Source organism: Myxocyprinus asiaticus, chromosome 4 (assembly GCF_019703515.2).
Source record: "Myxocyprinus asiaticus isolate MX2 ecotype Aquarium Trade chromosome 4, UBuf_Myxa_2, whole genome shotgun sequence".
Taxonomy (NCBI): domain Eukaryota; kingdom Metazoa; phylum Chordata; class Actinopteri; order Cypriniformes; family Catostomidae; genus Myxocyprinus; species Myxocyprinus asiaticus.
The window spans coordinates 8,699,812-8,720,000 of NC_059347.1; the positions used below are offsets into that span (position 1 = coordinate 8,699,812).

At 37.8% G+C, this 20,189-nt stretch overlaps 1 protein-coding gene across 1 annotated transcript; it reads left to right on the top strand.

The window, feature by feature from the left end:
• Positions 1-13,061: 13,061 nt before the first annotated feature.
• On the top strand, positions 13,062-14,132 carry LOC127436823 (transcription factor HES-2-like). The gene is made up of 3 exons (XM_051691259.1): positions 13,062-13,106; positions 13,241-13,336; positions 13,596-14,132. The coding sequence occupies exons 1-3, from the start codon at positions 13,062-13,064 to the stop codon at positions 14,130-14,132; spliced, it is 678 nt and encodes a 225-aa protein (XP_051547219.1).
• The last annotated feature ends 6,057 nt before the right edge of the window (positions 14,133-20,189 follow it).

Here is a 20,189-nt window from a genome sequence, read left to right on the forward strand (position 1 = left end):
TAAGAATATTCTTCAAATAATGAAGGATGTTGCTCACGCGAGATCTTATAGGGGCTGTCGGCCTGTCATTGGTGGCGAGGTGTGAATGACGTATCTAACCGTATGGTCGCGTTCCCTGTTATATTTGCTGGTTCCTATTAACCTTTTAATGTCTTCCAAGATAAGAAACTATAAATCGATTAAGGTAAATCAAAGATCGTTACTGCACATTCTGTGCTAGCGAATAGAATTAGAATTCGCATAGCCTAATAAGCTTTATGTCTAGAATTAGAAATGGTTTTACAACAAACCGTTTTAAACGCTTTATCTTTTTCCGATTAGGTCTATGTTAACTTCTGTTTGGAGGGTGATGAGAATAACCAATAACAAATAGAGCGCTTATGCTTTTATGGACTAGTTTGTTCATTTTATTGCGCCAATAAGTCAATACAGAGCCAATTCAGTGCATTTTGAGGACAGACTTTTTGACACTCAGTTCTCCAGCACGCTCCTCTCATACAAAGTTCACGACCTTTAAGCACACGCACACCAATTTTTATACTTGTTCATGTTTATATGTTACTTATTACACGCAACAACAGTAAATCATAATAAAACAGGTTTTTTTATAGACTCTTGTATTTATAGAAGCGGCAATCTCCCGATAGTCGATCATAAAATGACTTGGGGAAGGCAGCAATTGAAGACTTTAAATTATATAATTATATAACCTCGCACACGATAATATAATGGCCTAAATAATATCTCAAAACGCCGCCCCAATGTTATTGCTATTATGCGTCCCATGTGACGCTTAAAGAGGGGAAATTGAATTTAATTAAGTCATAGCTAATCCGAAGGTTTCCACTAAATAGCATGTTGAGATATATGCAACTCAAAGTTTACATTTTGACTAATATTTTTTAACGAAAGCAAAGCAAATAGATTGTGTTACAAAAATTGGGGTTTCCATTAAATTCATGCGCACTACAATGTAGCCCAGGATGAGAAATGTTGCTCGGTCTAAATTAAGAAGACATGTTGCTCAATTTTGCCTCTAAAATGATTGCACTGGCCATGTGGCTCTTTACTTTTTGACCCTTGTATGGGCACCATGCCTCATGACTAACCTGAAGAAAAATCCCGTGGGAAAGTTTAATGTTTGGTCGAGCAGAGTGATGGCATGCACACCTTTGCTCATAATTCAATTACTATTATGATTCTTGCAACACGTCTGTTTAACAGTAAATATGGCGCACGGGGTCTGCATGGACAAACGGTCCGGTTTGAGGGATGGTAAGATACACGGCAATAGGCTACCATGCAAAAACCAACTGTCCAAAACAGTGTCTGTCTTTAGTCATGTAATTGAAAAAGTTAGATGTAGCCAATATTGTCTGTATTTGAGTTAAAGAGAACATTATAATATTAAGAATACGAGGTCCTGGACGAAAGAAATATATTTTGAAACTTTCTCAAGTAGGCTACCCCCAATTGCTCTTTTTTTAATTACAGGATATTAAATCGGAAATCAGTCTTTGGAGTTGCTTTGTAGAGAATATGTAAAGTGCCTGAGTAATTTAGAATCATTTCCACCTTGTTCACTGCAAAACCGTTAAGTAACACGTTGATTTGTGATACGCACGCACTGTCTGATGGCCGTCGATCAATTCGGCCAATTTTAAACATGGCGCAAGCTCACTTGCTGGACCATCACTGAACAACGCCACAAATGGCCACGTGGAAACATTCGGCACCTGAGCGCCTGTTGCGCCCAAGTGTGAATCAGCCACGCTTAGAGCAAGGTGTGAGCACGTGTCACCTCAATAGACAGGGTATGTAGTTTCTGATGTGCATGGGACAAAGTCAAAAATATTTTAAAGTTCTAAAAATGTCTAAGTATTTATATACTGTAGAGTTGAGAAAAGTGTGCCGACCTAAAATACCCAGAACATAGCTGTTCAGTTGACCTAGATATACGTGTAACCAGTTATAGAAACATTGAATGTCCACTTTTGTTCTAATGAACTCCTTTACTATGTGCAAATATTGCAAAAACTTCCCTTTCGAAAGAATCGCACTACAGCAAACTCTGAAGGACTCTGAAGGGAGAAGGGCCAGGGGTGTAGATTCTGGGGGGTGGGGGTTTTGAGGGTGGGGAGTAACCCCAATAATCAAAACTAGCAAGAAGCCAACAACCCCCTAATATTTATACAATGATCAATGAAAATATGTGCAGTATTAATTTCAGTTCATTTGGTAGCATTTTTGGTATTTTGAAGCGACTGTGAGTGTCCAGAATTCTCCAATTCTCTTCAATTGGAGTTCTCTAACTGTAGCGGTCAGTGTTTAATTCACCAGTATTTTAAAGCCCCCAGTGAACAGTTTTACAGAAAATCGTGCCCAGATGCCCCCACTGAGCAAGCCAAAGGCAACTGTGGCAAGGAACAAAAACACATAAGATTTAGTTAGTGGAGAAAAAACCTTGAGAGGAACCACATTCAGCAGTCCATCCTCCTCTGGCTTTATATTAAATGTACTTATGCCAATATAATTTAGATATATAGTATGTGTACTGTATATACTGTATATACTCCCCTCCCCCCTTCACATAATCTACACCCGTGAGCAGGGTATTATGCCACTGTCTCATATGCGATCGTTTCCCAGATAGCAAACGTAAATCACTCTGACACCTATTTGATGATTGTCTGTGTTTTTTTGGTGTTAGCTCATCTGCTATGCATTTCCTCTCAGATGAGCTGGCAAAATGATTTTCAGATTTCCTTGATTTCCTTCCTCGGTTATGATTTAGAATGTAAATCTGCATTTTTTTTTTTTTTTTTTTTTTAAAGATGTTGATCAGATGTTTGTGTAAAATTAGAATGCAATGCTTTCCAGATGAAACACTTCTAAACAGAGATCTTGTACTGTAAATATATGTGTGTAATCAAGGGTTGGAAGACCACACATCTATTTCTCTGTTTCCTTTTTTTATTTTTATCGGAATGTCACCTTGATAGCATCAAAACATGTTTATAGCTGTTTTGTGTCAAATATTGCCTATATGTGTCCAGACTGATTTCACAGTGAAATCGGAAACAGTAGGTTGAATTTCTTTAGGTAATGTCGGCCTGTGCTTGCAAAATGTGAAACGCTGTCCCCAGTGGCCAAAGCGGTAACTGTTGTTGAGCATATGGGCAAGTGTGAACTCTATTTATCGGGTGAGTTGTCCACAGAGGGGCACCACAAGCAAGTTGTGAAGCAAGATGTTTTCAGCTGCACAGAATGTATTACAGTGAAGAGGAATACATGTTTTATAAACTGTACCCCTCAGCCCAAACCCCACACCTAAACCTATCTATCAGTGGAGTAAAAATGTTTTTTTTTTTTTTTTTTTAATGGATGTCTATGGAGGAGATGCTTTGGTGTGCTGAATAAACTACTTTTGTGACACTTAAAGGAATGTTCCAGGTTCAATACAAGTTAAGCTCAATCGACAGCATTTGTGGCATAGTGTAGATTACGACAGAAATGTAATTTCGATTCATCCCTCATTTTCTTAAAAAAAAAAAAAAAAAAAAAAAGCAGGTTACAGTGAGGCACTTACAACTGGAAGTAAATGGGGACAATAAAAGTGAATGTGTCCAATTTTTGGAGGGTTTAAACAGAAATGTGAATCTTATTTTATAAAAGCACTTGCATTAAGTCTTCGGTTAAAACTTGTGTATTAAGTTGTTTAAATTTTCATTTTTACAGTCGTTTAAGGTTTTAGGGTTTGTTGGCTTTAAATCGTCATGGTAACAAAGTTGTAAAATTGGCTATAACTTTACAAAGAAAAGGTTAGTTAGAGATTTTAGCACATTAAACTCATTTTAATGTATGGCTATACTTTTGAAATAGTGTGTATTTGAATGTTCAGAATTTGGCCCCATTCACTTCTACTGCAAGTACTGAGGTTTTTTTTTACAGAAAAAGAGGGACAAGTCAAAATAAATGTTTGTGATAATCAGTATTAAACTCAACTTGTATTGAACCCGCAACATTCCTTTAGTGAACTGACCGCCTGTCCACTAATAGTGGAGTTTACTATGCGATAAAATTGCTGTTTTATAAGAGAAGACATGGACAATTTTGTGGCAGGTAGTTGTCATTTTACAGCTCTCCCCATTCATGTGTATGGTATCCGCAAATGGTGACTTACTGTCATAACACACTAGTTGACCATTAGGCTCTCACCAATGGAAAAAACGAGGCAAGCGGCTGCATTCCCAGTATTGTGCTGAAATCAGTGACCAGTAGAAATCTGTGGGGCTGCTGTTCAGTAAATGTTTGCCCAAGAATGCACCTGAAATCACTTTAATAAACATTAGAGTCACATGATATGAAATAAAGAGGGGTAACAGATTTCAGTAACTACTGATTTTGACTTGTCAGATTTGGTGACCCTACTGGATCGCTGTGTCTGTTCATATAAGAGCAATATGCTTTATAGAATAGAAAGCAGAGGAGCTCACACATCACCTGAGTCACTTTAATGAACATTAGTCACATGGTATGAAATAAAGAGGGGTAACAGATTGTGCAGTGTCAGATCTGGTGACTGTATCTCTGTGTCTTTTCATATCAGAGCAATATGCTAACATAGGGTACAAACTAGTTCAGATATTAAAGGTTGAATACAAGGAATAGAATCTGCTACATAAATAACAAGCACTATAGTAAAAATATAAAAAGAAAAAACAAATATATTTATGATAATGAAGTTCTTTGAAGTGACTGAATGTAAATAAATAGAAGGAAAATAACAACCACAAGATGTTCAGCAGAATAATATGCTAATGAAGGATCATTTTTTAACATAAGCATGTATAGAAATGTAAGTAGCTCATTCACTTGTTGCTGTGTGTTATATTAAAGAAATTATTTATTTATTTATTTCTAAAGGGGATATATCATAAGCCACGCTTAATTCGAGATCTGCGTGTCTATTTACTATACACCACTAAGACAGAGAGTATGTTCTCTGAAAGGAGAGTATAATGCATTGTTATTTTGTCAAGATGAAAAAAGATGGCAATTTGCATTTAAAAAAAATAAAATCTTTGGCTGAACTTGATTCCATCATGGACTGTGGTTCCACTAGTTTTATATGAGTTTTCTTAAATAAAAAGTAGCATGTAATTTCAACTTCAATACTCCAAGCAGAAGTAGCACAGCAGTTGTTCAATGGATTAAGCATTATGTAGAATACTAAAACTCTATTGGTCCTCAAACTAGGCTCAAGCTCCACTCTTCACCATGATGGTACCCCTTAAGACTTAACAGAACATAACATAAATTCTTCTTAATCTCAACAAAACAAAACATTTAACACTAACATGTCTCCCCATTTATATTCATTTTGCACAAAGAAGCATACAATAACATTTAATTTGAACGTTTACTCTCCCTGCCCTTTGATGGACTTGCCACCTGTCCAGGGTGTTTCCCTGCCTTCGGTCAAACACAGCTGGGATAGGCTCCAGCACTCCCCGTGACCCTGCATAGAACAAGTGGCTATAGAAGATGGATGGATGGATAGATTTACTCTCCCTGTTGAGCCCCATGTATAGTATGCTGGGGACTAGTAATCCTCTGCCTAGTTTCAGTTAACCTAAAAAAAAACAAAAAAAAAAAAAACATTTATGTTGTGCCAATGCAAATGGATTAGTTAATGCTGACAAGACACTTTTTAAGTTTAATCAAATCAATTAATTTAGGTTCCCTTGGTTTCATGATATTTTTGAGTAATGCGAACATGTGAGGATTGAGTGGTGCAATGAAAGTTGAAACAGCAATAAAAGTGCATGCTGAGCTCTCTCCTGGTTGTGTCAAGTTTGTACACAAACTTGTAAAGTCCTGGTTGGACTGTATGTTTCAGAGCCTCATCTCTCATTCAGGTCCCACAGTCTAGCATCTGCCTGTGCAACAGTGTGTGATGAAACATTGGCAAAGTGCAATCAACTGTAAATCTATATGTGCTCCAAAACAATGTGTTTATGTAATTATCAATAAATGATAAAAATATGATGACATAAATTGCCAGCCTGCAGTTTAAAGAAGCAAAATTGAAGATTTTTGTATTGCTGAAATAGCTGGAAGTGGCTTATACCAGAATCGGTTCACAAGTTTAAAAATGGCAGAGAAGTTACATTGAAAATTAAGGTGGATAGTGCAAATGGTTTGCATTTTTTATAGGCCCTATAGTGCACAAAAGATAAATATTTTAAGAATACATGATCCCGGGGTCTGGGTAGCTCAGTGAGTAAAAGACGCTGACTACCACCCCTGGAGTTACGAGTTCAAATCCAGGGGAGTAACCTCTTCGTGGTCGCTATCATGTGGTTCACTCTCGGTGGAGCGGGTGGTGAGTGTGTGTGAAGCCTCCACATGTGCTATGTCTCCGCGGTAACGAGCTCAACAAGCCATGTGACAAAATGTGCGGATTGACAGCCTCAGACGCGGAGGCTACTGAGATTCGTCCTCAGCCACCCAGATTGAGGCGAGTCACTGTGCCACCACGAGGACTTAGAGCACATCGGGAATTGGGCATTCCAAATTGGGGAGAAAAGGGGAGAGAAAAAAAGAATACATGATCCCTGGTAGCTCAGCAAGTAAAGACGCTGACTACCACACTTGGAGTCGCAAGTTTGAATCCAGGGTGTGCTGAGTGACTCCAGTCAGGCTTCCTAAGCAACCAATTGGCCCGTTGCTAGGGTGGGTAGAGTCATGTTGGGTTAACCTCCTCGTGGTCGCTATAATGTGGTTCTCGCTCTCGGCGGGGCACGTGGTGAGTTGTGCGTGGATGCCGCGGAGAATAGCGTGAAGCCTCAACATGTGCTAGGTCTCCATGGTAACGCTCAACAAGCCACATGATAAGATGTGTGGATTGACAGTCTCAGACGTGGAGGCAACTGAGATTCGTCCTCCTTCACCCGGATTGAGGCGAGTCACTACGCCACCACGAGGACTTAGAGCGCATTGGGAATTCGGCATTCCAAATTGGGGAGAAAAGGAAAAAAATACATGAGAAAAAAGAATACATGATCCCTGATAGTACATGTACATCACCCAGACATCTGTATGATGTGCCCCTTATAGCACACGTACATCACCCAGACATCTATTTGATGTGTGTGTTTACATTTGGAAGACATATTTTTTAGGTTGTTTGCTCATTTGCAACACGTCTATAAGATGTTTCCTCTTGAATATCAATACATTCAGCAGATGTCTTTGAGACGTTTAAGATTTTTAATGTTTGTAAATTTGATCTTTTCAAGATGTTTACCAGATGTTAATTAGATTGTGATGCTTTCCAGATGAAACACTCTTGGAGACTTAGGCTATGTGTGCTATCTGGATGTGTTTACATCTAGAAGACATATTTTTTTTTTATTGTTTGCTCATCTGCAATTTTTCTTCAAGACGTTTCCTCTCGAATGTCAATAAGACATGATGCTTTTGAGACATTTATGATTTAGTCTGTATGTATATCTGCTCTTTTTAAGATGTTTATCAGATTTTAATACGAATGCAATGCTTTCCAGAGTAAACACTGTTAAACAGACATCTTGGAGATGTACGTTTATCTGGGATCGTGCATCTTTAGTCAAACTCCACTCTTTCACTGGTCATGTGGCCTGCATGGTGACTGCATCATGACTGTATCATTTCAAATTTTTGATGGGTGAGTGTATAAGCAAAGTAAATTTCTGAATACATCAACCAATTATTTCCATATGTTTAATTTTGTTGTCACTGCCCCAGGGCCGTTTCTGAGCATATAGAGGCCCAAGCAAAATCCTACTTTAAGGCCCCTAACCCACCCGAGATCAGTACATTCTCCCTGGGCCACAAGGGGGCCCCCTATAACTGTTTAATTGAGCCATAGCAGCTGCCTGAATCTTACTCGCAGCTTTTAGTATTATATATATATATATATATATATATATATATATATATATATATATATATATATATATAGACAACTTTGCTTTGCAGGCCCCTTGGTGGCTCGGGTGCCCTAAGCGTCCGCTTATATCGCTTATAGCTAGAAATGGCCCTATACTGCCCACTAAAATGAGCAGCCTTACACGGATAAACAGACACTTGCTGTGTCGGTTCAGTAATTGTGTCAGTAACTGACCTTTCAAAATCGGTGCTGGTTTGGGGGTAGGAACTCTTCCTGAAATTGCTGCTCTTGGGTCATAAATTTGGTAAATATATATATATATATATATTTACTACATTTAGTCTTGATCTACAGGCACTGAATACTTGGCTATCGACAGTTACTGGTATGATGTACACTTGCTGTATGTTTAGTGTATTTCATTCTTCAATTTTCAATTTTCCATTTTTTATGTATGTATTTATATATTATTATTTGTTGCTGGGATGGTTTACTGAGAATGCATTCTATTACAGTTCCCGTGGGAAAGTTAAATAGTTCACTGTAAAGTGAGGGAGCACACGTCCTTCTCTGCTTGGTTCTTTTCTTATTATGTTTCTTTTGACATACATTGTTAACACCGGACGTGTGTCGGTGAACCTGTGTTCTGGACAAACGACCAAATAGTTCACACGTTGAGACATTGGCGAAGAGGGTCAACCTACGCACCCTGCTGATTGTGAAATATTTGTGGTCGCGTATAAGTCTTGCATTAGCATTATGTTTTGACAAATAAGCAATAATTTGTCAAGTTGTTTATTTTTTGCAAATGTGTTTAATATAGGCCTGCTGTCTTCTTAAAATTAACGTATACGGGCCTAATACGGATTGCGCGTTTTGAATATAATGATTTCTCCAATTGTATTCAGTATATTCGCATTTCAGTATATCAAGCTTTGTGCATGACGTTAAAATTTTGACGGAGCTCCTATAACCATCTGAATGAGAAAGAGCTATTTCTTGTTAGGATACAAATTATTATTATTATTATTATTATTATTAGAATAAAAATGAAAATACGCCCATCTGTCCTGCCGGTTTATTATGGTCATGGATAGGCTGGTTTACTTTTAAGACCACTTTTTTCTCTCTCTCTTTTATTGCGAATTGCCACTCTTCAGCCTATACTGCCTTGACTGCAATGAAGTGCACGGGCCATCCCATGACCTCGGCCTCGCCCGCGTCACTGAAGTTTGGTCAGACTTGTAAGTCAAGGTCCTGTGCAATTAAATGCTGAGAAAATTATATTAAAGGGTTTCAAAACACTATTTTAAATTCACAATTCGAACAAAGCAGTACTGCTTTCACGTAAATAGAAAATAAGCTTTCGTAAGATGGAATATTTGGGGATATCATCACACAATGGTCATACTTTAAAATGGGTTTATAGGTGCGTGGTTTTGTAAATATTTAAAATTCTACAATAACCAACAACTGGTAATTTCAGGAGTGCTATGATGGGAACCAGCAATTAACCACGCTCTCGGGCTGCTAGACACCTCAGCTCTTTTTTATTACCTGCCAAAATGTGTACATTATCAGCCGAGCACATAGAAGGTTCCCACGCTACTCTCCAATATACACGAGAGTGAATGGGACAATGCAACCGTTCACACATGGTCTTCATTTCCATCACTTTGGTGGTATTTGGTATTCCATCAGGTCATAAAGCCTGTGTTTCCTTGAGTAGCCTTAAGTTATAGAAACAGAATTTCTTTAAAATATTAAAAGTGTCCATGCGTCGAAAGTTTCTCAAATTTCTTTTTGTCTGTCTTTTACTCAACAACACCCAATGAGTCTTGATTTGCACATTAAAGACAAAGATTAAAGCTAATGGCATGCGTACGACCATTAAGTGAGATATAGGCCTAAGGGAAAAATGTATTTGCTAACATATGAATGAGACTGGCGCAGGTGAGACATGGATGTCTGTCGGGTGATATTAGCATAAAGTATGTAGTTCTGCGTGTTTACATTTTTAAAATATATATTAAACAAAACAGTTCAGAGCAATAAATCACTGCCCACTATAATTAAGATTTCAGAGTTCCTAACCATCTACAGGGAGGACAAAGTTGGGTGTACAACTTAAAAGGATAGTTCGACCAAAAATTAAAATTCTCTCATCATTTACTCACCCTCATGCCATCCCAGATATGTATGGCTTTCTTTCTTCTGCTGAACATAAACAAGATTTTTAGAAGAATATCTCAGCTCTGTTGGTCCACACAATGCAAGTGAATGGTGACCAGAACTCAGAAGGTCCAAAAGGACGTAGAGGCAGCATAAAAGTAACCCATAACATTTAACCACTGGATGGATTAATTTTTATGATGCCTTTATGTCCATTTTGGACCTTCTGAGTTCTGGTCACCATTCACTTGCATTGTGAGGATCAACAGAGCTGAGATGTTCTTCTAAAAAATGTTGTTTGTGTTCAGCAGAAGAAAGTCATAGGGCCTACACATCGTTGATGGCATGAGGGTAAGTAAATGATGAGAATATTTTCATTTTTGCATGAAATATCCCTTTAAAAACAAAAATGTTAGACTTTCTTTCAGCCTGTGGTCATGGATGTTGGTTTGCGTTCTTGCATGGCAAACTTGCTACATTGATAATGAAGTGCACTGGCCACCCCATCAGACAAACTTTTTTTTTTTTTTTTAATCACAATGGGCATATAGGCATACTTTATATGTTTTATTTGTGTGTGTGTTACCAACAGGTATATTCAAGGTGCTACAGTGGGAACCAGCTATTAACCACGCTCTCCCAGTAACACCGACCGCTTGCACCTCACACAGTAACACGGGCCGACACCTCAGCTCCTTATTTTATTACCTGTCAGAATTTGTACATTATCAACCGAGCGGACACACGGTTCCCACGCTATCCTCGAATAAACACGTAAGTGCATGAGAAAGTGCAGTATGCGTTCACATATGGTCTCCATTTTCATCACTTTGGTGAGATGGGTGACAATTCTTATTTTGCCGTCCATCAGGTCATGAAGTTATTTCACCTTGATGAGCCTACAAGTCATTGGGATGCAATTACTGAACTTAATAATATCATAATTGGTCAAATGTATTTGTCCTTATATTAGCACAAGTTCAAAAAGCCCATATGATAGATAACTTAGCCGGGAGCGTGAATGGTCTTGGCCTTGTGACTTATTGGTGGATATTTGGTTAAGGGCATCCCGTCAGCAAGGATGGCAGCTGATTTCCCTGACAAAGTGGTTACGTGGCCATTATTCTCTTGTTACTATGTATGTCTAACGATCTAAATGCAACTGGCAACTACTCAGTAAACAAAATTCCGTAGATTTCCATGCTGGGGGCAGGAAAGGCTAGACACGTGCCCTCGTGATCGCAGTGTTAAATCATTCCGACGCTTTGAAGACATGGAGCGGAATTGTGGCGTTTAAACAATTAAAGTTGATTAACATAATATTTAAAACCGTGTCCAAATGATCGAGTGCAATATTATTGTTATAAATGCGGGCTTTTGGGCCAGGCTGGTGCAATTAACTCAGAGTTTGTCTGCGACTTTAGTGTGAGCAATGCGTTCAAAAAAGCTTGCAACAGACACACTACCTTTTCTGAAATATCCTAGGCCTCTTTAGACATATGCTCATTCATATGCACACGTGGAGACTGTCCGCACACGCGTGCATTGTTCACAGGTGTGAGGTTGCCACGCGCACATCTGAGGTGCAAGGAGGTGTCAACACACGTTGCGACCCCCTGATGGCTAACACCTTTTATTAGAACCAACTGCTACTTTGTGCTTTTTGAGCAAAACAAGCTTAAATAGCAAAAGGGAAAATAATAAATATGCAATCAATTGCAACAAGCCAATCAAAATCGGAATCTGTTTTCACATAACAAAGGCACTTTCGCCGTTTCTGCTGTTATCATTGCAAAATATGGTTTATGTATATTTTATATATTTTGTAGCGGATGTAAAATACAGATAAACTCACATCTGTGCCGGCACTTAAAAAAAAAAAATAAAAATAAAAATATTAGTATTATTTTTTTTAAAAGCTGTTCTGGAATTTCACTGTACCTGCACTACCCTGTGAACGCGCACAAAGACCAAGCAGAAAGTCCTCTGATTGGCTAAACAAACGAACATCTTTTTCGCCGCTGTTTACTGAGCCAGCTGTTACCAAACAGTGATATTTCATTGCACATATTGCAATGACATCTGACAGGTAATGAGGACGTTTTCTGCATGCCATTAAAAAAATAATTACTTTCAGCATATTTAATGCAACACATTACTTTTAATGCAACATATTTCCTATAGAATGCAATATAATGCATTTACTGGGCTATAGCCTATGAATTGTTAATGAATGATCGAGTGAGCGATTTCGGACATCATCCTCTTATGTAGGATGTAACATATTTTATAATGACATATTTTTGGCTTAATTATTACATTTTAGTATTAATCTTCATTTAACATGTGGCACATGTATTGGAATGGGGACGATCTCACTACTGATATGCATTCATTCGCTTGCAGGGTGACACTCGTGCCCCAACGGAAGTCAAGGTGTTAAGTTGCGTGTGCCTTCAACCCTTCTGATCTAAGATTACCCTGAATGTCTTTTAAATATTAAATGCAGATGATACTGGCTAACTACTGTAAACTGCTTAAACATAAATTGGAAAAAAGTTAATATTCATATTTTAATTTTTATAGGCCTATCCTTCTATAATATTAAATGAGTATGGCCTATACGTCAATTTATATTTTAATGACCTTTAATATTAAAATATTATAATACTATATATTCTTTTAGTGATTTTGTTGTTAGGTTTTTTGTTCGGAAGAACTGGGTATTATACCAGGTAATAGCACCACAGGGATTGGTCTGTGACAGACAGTGGGCGTGGTTTGTTACGCCATTCTTCTGAATGCCTATAAATACATGTGCTCAACTTCAACCACAAATTTCTGCGTGCTGTGAAGAGAGATCTTTTCCAGCATACCTTATACAACGCTATCCTTGGAACTTTATTGGATTATATCATCACTGATATAAACTGTTTCTCGAAGTACATGCACGATGAAAATGCTTGGGGAGACTGAGAACATAAAAATGGACAGAAAGGTAAATGTTTATTTCTATGCATTAATCTTAATCCTGTCTGATAATGGAAACACTCAGCAGACTGGCATGTATTTTAATACAAGTTAGTATGCAGGTCCGTCCACTGACATTAGTTTTGCATTTGTTTCTTGCAGCTGTTGAAGCCTCAGGTAGAAAGACGAAGAAGAGAGAGGATGAATCGGAGTCTGGAAAACCTGAGAACTCTGCTGCTGCAAGGCCCTGAGCACAATGTAAGAACACAGAGCACTTCCCAGAAGAATGACTCCGATAATGTCATCTTTTAACTTTCATTGTCTACAGACAGGGCCATAGCTAGTAGAGTGAAAGGTGGTAACGATTCTAGGGCCACAAAGGTCCAGGGGGCCCCACAACAAATTCTAAACTGTATTTTTTAATAGGAAAGGGGCCCAGAGCAAGATACTTGCATACTCTCTACTGTGTCTGAATATGTTTGGACCTTTGTCTGAATTATGTTTCTTGCTATTCCAGAGTTCTACTCAACGAAGGATAGAGAAAGCAGAGATCCTGGAATGCACTGTCCTCTTTTTGCAAAGCTCTGTCGCTGTGGCCAAGAAAGCAAAGGATGCGGAAGGAGGAGAAAAACTTCAGTTTATTGACGGCTTCTCAACATGTCTTCAGAAAGCTGCCCATTTCCTGTTAGATGAAGGTGAGGTTCGAGGATTAGAAGGCTCAATATCAACCACGCTGTGTCAACGCCTGAGCCAGCCCTGTGTGCCAGCCAACATCAGACTGCCTGTCAGAATTCAGAACTCCTCCAGAATTCAGGTTCCACGTTCAACTGTACAGCATTATCTGCAGCAACGACAGAAGCAGCAGCAGAATTCAATTTGCAAACAAGGACTTTCGTCAGCTTGCAGGAACATTGTGGTTCACCCAAACAGAATTCCATTCAGAAGCGCAGAACCAAACGCACTGGAATGTCATAGAAAAACACATACAGAAGCTCAGCCAACCTCTCACAGCCAAGCACCAGTCAGTCAAACTGTCTGGAGACCTTGGCCTTAAGAGAAATCTAAAGACATTTGAAGAGAAATGGACTCAGAATGCTGGGGCTTGTGTAATAAATTCTAAATTGGGCTGTACTGGCTGTAGAGAGACATGTTTATTTCCAAAAAATTTTGTTGTGTAATGATTTTATCATCTGACATCACAAATGTAAAACATGTACATAGTGTATGATAAATGATGGCAATATATTTTTTACAATTTATTTTATTTTTTGCATGATCTGTACTGAGTGTATGATCATTTAGAATACATAACTGATGTATGTATTTATCTATTTTGCACATTAATTTATTCATGCCATTCCCTTTTATGCTCAGATATATAGTTGTATATTTTGGGACCATAAATACATTCCATCATTAAAATCTTTTAAAATTAACCCTTTGTGTTTCTTTATTGTTAAATGTTTTTATTATTATTATTCAGCGCAATGGCATTTTCATGCCGGGCATGAACATTAAGGGTATTTAGGACGTTTGCTGCACGCGCCGAAGATTTACACTCGTCTTTGATCCTCACATCCTTTGAAATGCGCAAGTTTCAGCCTTTGAGGCGTCCCGAGATAATTTACACTTGTTGGCACACTTCCATACGACTTCTGTTCTTACACCTCTGGCTTCCTCTACTCATTTGTCGGCGCATGCAGATAAATAGATCTATTGCTAAAAGGCGCCACGTGCCACGCGCGCCTGGGAGACATCCGCCAAAGACTTATTGACATAATATGCCGCACGAACGAGTGATTAAATTTTGATGGACGACTAAGACATTGATTAGGGTTTGACTTTTATTTATTTATTTATTTATTATTTATTTTTTAATTGTACTTTTAGCTATGTCTCAAACCACAGTGTTTTTCTTATTCCCATTTTTATGTAATTAAATAGGCTATTTTATGTGTGTGTATACACAAACATATACACAAACATAGTAATTCGAACTCTATTTATGAGTAGGCTAGCCTAGACAAAAAGAGAAATGTAGGATTGAAACTGAGCATAGCCTTTTTTTTTTTTTTAACTGCTCTTGTTTTAACTAATTTGCGGCTGCAAAACGGCAGTTTCGACGAGGATAAATACGATTTACTCTTCCCTAGTGCAACTGATTTACTGGAGAGAGACCGCCAGACATCAGAGAGATGCTAATGATGGGACAAAAGGCTAAACTGTGACCTAACACGTTTTGGGCTCACAATTTTGTCCGGCAAGTGTCAACTGCGGCGGCACGCGCATTTCCATCCGTTGGAATCGGAGAAGCGCGAATTTTTTGTACGCAATAAATCTCGTCTTGGCCAGGGAACGACTGTCAGATGTCTTTCCCACGCGTAAGTATCACAAACTACGTTTCCATCCAAGGATTTTTTGCGCAAAAAGTTTTAGCGCATCAAAATTAAGCTGATGGAAACGCAAATTATCGCTAAAATTTCACAAGTGTCGACATAATATTTTTCCGTTTGACTATAGCGCGTAAACTCTATGTCGATACATCAAATGTCGCGAAAAACTGGTTTGGAAACACTTTTTGTCGAGAAAATTGGCATTAACGCAAAAATATAGTGTCACGTGACAGAATTTACCCCAATCGTTAGCCTGTGTTAATCATGACGTCAAGGTATACATCTTTGAAAGCCAATTTATTGTAAGTGATTATAGATTGAACTGAACGGCATAAAGATCCGATCACAGCAATCATGACACTTCCAGGAGTGCCAACACAAATATCTCATATAATTCACATCAAGTGCACGGAGAACAAATGAATGGCCACTGTTTGTGATTAATGTAATCGCGGTAGCCATCCGTTTATTTATTAAAGTTGCTTTTTCACACCATTCAAAATAATAGACAGCAGTCATGGAATTAGCCCACAACACACACAAAAAAAACATATAATTTCTGTGCACAAAATATGTTTTAAATTAAAAATAAATACACAATACTAGGAGTAAAGCTTCAGTGTGCTTTTTTGGAACACTAATATAGCACAATTATATTAAATTATTGTTTATCTGGTGAAAAAATGCTGGCAAAATTCCCTATATTAAATTAAATAAATTACCAAAGGAAAAAATATATATTTTTAGACCTATATATGCCTTTTCTTTACACAAACTTAAATTAGCCGTACCCTGTTCTGCAGACAAATAAAGTCGGCTGAATGACATTTTATACACTTCAATACTATAAACTTATCAGAACTATTTGTCCAATGAGTTCACTTTCAGAAAACAAGATTTTGAACATTTTAAAACTTTTAAATATTTGAAATCTAACCGTCTTTTCCTCGGATCGCATTTGCTGAGCTTCTTCAGAAAATGTAAATTGCATTATGACGCTAAAATTAATTTGAGATGATAATCAAGTTCAGTTGCTCATCAAAAGTTGCTGGACAAATATACGGGACATAATGCAGTTGTGATGTCGATGCTTTAGATTAGATGATTGTTGAAAATAGCCTATTGAATATCAGAAATGTATTATATATGTAAACCCTGATATTACACCGCATCAGTGTTTCTTTAATAGCTGTGCACACAACATATACACATGGATGGATGGTCCTTATACTAAGACTGAAAGTTTACCCCACTACTTGGTGCAGGTTTCCAGCTTGAACAGGGCCGTGACGATTCGCTTTCGGGTCGGAACCGGTGGCAACTTGCAATAGGCGCAACATTAGGACCAAAATGTCAAATTTCAATGAATTGTCCCAATACTCTCCCCATTTTACCAAAACTTCGGAGGAAAAAAACTAGGGGCAGATTTCTTTTGTTCTAAAACAAAACTTATGCAACAAAGTGTTTTTTAGGCATGACGTCATCACGCACACCATTTTTATCGATAAAAGGTCATTTTAATGGAAACAGGCAGAAGACAGCAAATTTCGCAAAATTTTTTTTACGCATTTTCAATTTGTCGATAACAAAATAGCGCGAAAAGTGGATGGAAACTAGGCTACAGTCTCAGGTAGTTTCCATCCACTTTTCGCGCTGTTTTGTTATCGACAAATTGAAAATGCGTAAAAAAATTTTTGCGAAATTTGCTGTCTTCTGCCTGTTTCCATTCAAATGACCTTTTATAGATAAAAATGGTGTGCGTGATGACGTCATGCCAAAAAAAAAAAAAAAAGCAAAAAAAAAAAAAAACAAAAAAAAACACTTTTTCGCATAAGTTTTGGTTTATCGCAAAATAGCTAAATCTGTCCTTAAGCCGTTTCCATACAGAAATGTGTGTTTATCACTAAGTCGCCTCCCAGATGTCCCTAATTTTTTTCTTCCGAAGTTTTGGTAAAATGGGGAGAGTATTGGGACAATTCATTGAAATTTGACAGCTTACTTTCATTTTAATTCACAAATAAAAGCAATCAGAAGAGGAGGAATTGCAATCAAAAGGGAACAGTTGCCCTTCTGATGGGACTGTATTATTGGTCCTGATGTTGCGCCTATCGCAGGTTGCCACCGGTTCCGACCCGAAAGCGAATCGTCACGGCCCTGTTCAAGCTGGAAAACTGTACCAAGTAGTGGGGTAAACTTTCAGTCTTAGTATAAGGACCATCCATCCATGTGTATATGTTGTGTGCACAGCTATTAAAGAACAATTGATGCGGTGTAATATCAGGGTTTACATATATAATACATTTCTGATATTCAATAGGCTATTTTCAACAATCATCTAATCTAAAGCATCGACATCACAACTGCATTATATCCTGCATAATTGTCCAGCAACTTTTGATGAGCAACTGAACTTGATTATCATCTCAAATTAATTTTAGTGTCATAATGCAATTGACATTTTCTGAAGAAGCTCAGCAAATGCGATCCGAGGTAAAGACGGTTAGATTTCAAATATTTAAAAGTTTTCAAATGTTCAAAAGCTCGTTTTCTGAAAGTGAACTCGGCATTGGACAAATAGTTCTGATAGTTTATAGTATTGAAAAAAGTGTTATTTAATTTAATACAGGGAATTTTGCCGGCATTTTTTCAAAAGAAAGCTAAACAATTATTTTATAGAATTGTGCTATATGTTAGTGTTCCAAAAAAGCACATTTATGTTTTTCTTCTAGTATTGTGTATTTATTTTTAATTTAAAACATATTTGTGCACAGAAATATATGTTTTTTGTTGTTGTTATTATCTTCCTTTTTTTTTTTTTTTTTTTTTTTTTTGTGGGCTAATTCTATGACTGCTGTCTATTATTTTGAATGGTGTGGAAAAGCAACTTTAATAAATAAACGGATGGCTACCGCGATTAAATTAACAGTGGCCATTCATTTGTTCTCCGTGCACTTGTTGATGTAAATTATATGAGATATTTGTGTTGGTACTCCTGGAAGTGTCATGTTTGCAGCATCGGATCTATATGCAGTTCAGATCAATCCATAATCACGTACAATAAATTGCCTTTCAAAGATGTATACCTTGTCGTCATGATTAACACATGCTAATGACTGAGGTAAACTCTGTCATGTGACACTGTATTTTTTATAACCTTTCATACTGCTGTTTGCTTACCCGTATTCTATATATGTTTTTCACAAGTGCCTAAAACTTTTGCACAGTACTGTACACACACACACACACACAAACACACACACACACACACACACACACACACACACACACATATTTATATATATATATATATATATACATATACATATATGTGTGTGAGTGTGTATGTGTGTGTGTGTGTGTGTGTGTGTATGTGTGTTTACATATACAGTATATACAGTTCTTCTATTCTAATCTTTTCTATTTGCAAAAGTAATGTTTGGGAGTCTAACATTTATATTTCCTATTGACACACTAAAGCTGAAGATATAAATAACCATCTTGAGACAAATGCTTTTGTGAAACATCTTACAGGTGCATCTCAATAAATTAGAATGTCGTGGAAAAGTTCATTTATTTCAATAATTCAACTCAAATTGTGAAACTCGTGTATTAAATAAATTCAATGCACACAGACTGAAGTAGTTTAAGTCTTTGGTTCTTTTAATTGTGATGATTTTGGCTCATATTTAACAAAAACCCACCAATTCACTATCTCAAAAAATTAGAATATGGTGACATGCCAATCAGCTAATCAACTCAAAACACCTGCAAAGGTTTCCTGAGCCTTCAAAATGGTCTCTCAGTTTGGTTCACTAGGCTACACAATCATGGGGAAGACTGCTGATCTGACAGTTGTTCAGAAGACAATCATTGACACCCTTCACAAGGAGGGTAAGCCACAAACATTCATTGCCAAAGAAGCTGGCTGTTCACAGAGTGCTGTATCCAAGCATGTTAACAGAAAGTTGAGTGGAAGGAAAAAGTGTGGAAGAAAAAGATGCACAACCAACCGAGAGAACCGCAGCCTTATGATTGTCAAGCAAAATCGATTCAAGAATTTGGGTGAACTTCACAAGGAATGGACTGAGGCTGGGGTCAAGGCATCAAGAGCCACCACACACAGACATGTCAAGGAATTTGGCTACAGTTGTCGTATTCCTCTTGTCAAGCCACTCCTGAACCACAGACAACGTCAGAGGCGTCTTACCTGGGCTAAGGAGAAGAACTGGACTGTTGCCCAGTGTTCCAAAGTCCTCTTTTCAGATGAGAGCAAGTTTTGTATTTCATTTGGAAACCAAGGTCCTAGAGTCTGGAGGAAGGGTGGAGAAGCTCATAGCCCAAGTTGCTTGAAGTCCAGTGTTAAGTTTCCACAGTCTGTGATGATTTGGGGTGCAATGTCATCTGCTGGTGTTGGTTCATTGTGTTTTTTGAAAACCAAAGTCACTGCACCCGTTTACCAAGAAATTTTGGAGCACTTCAGGCTTCCTTCTGCTGACCAGCTTTTTAAAGATGCTGATTTCATTTTCCAGCAGGATTTGGCACCTGCCCACACTGCCAAAAGCACCAAAAGTCGGTTAAATGACCATGGTGTTGGTGTGCTTGACTGGCCAGGAAACTCACCAGACCTGAACCCCATAGAGAATCTATGGGGTATTGTCAAGAGGAAAATGAGAAACAAGAGACCAAAAAATGCAGATGAGCTGAAGGCCACTGTCAAA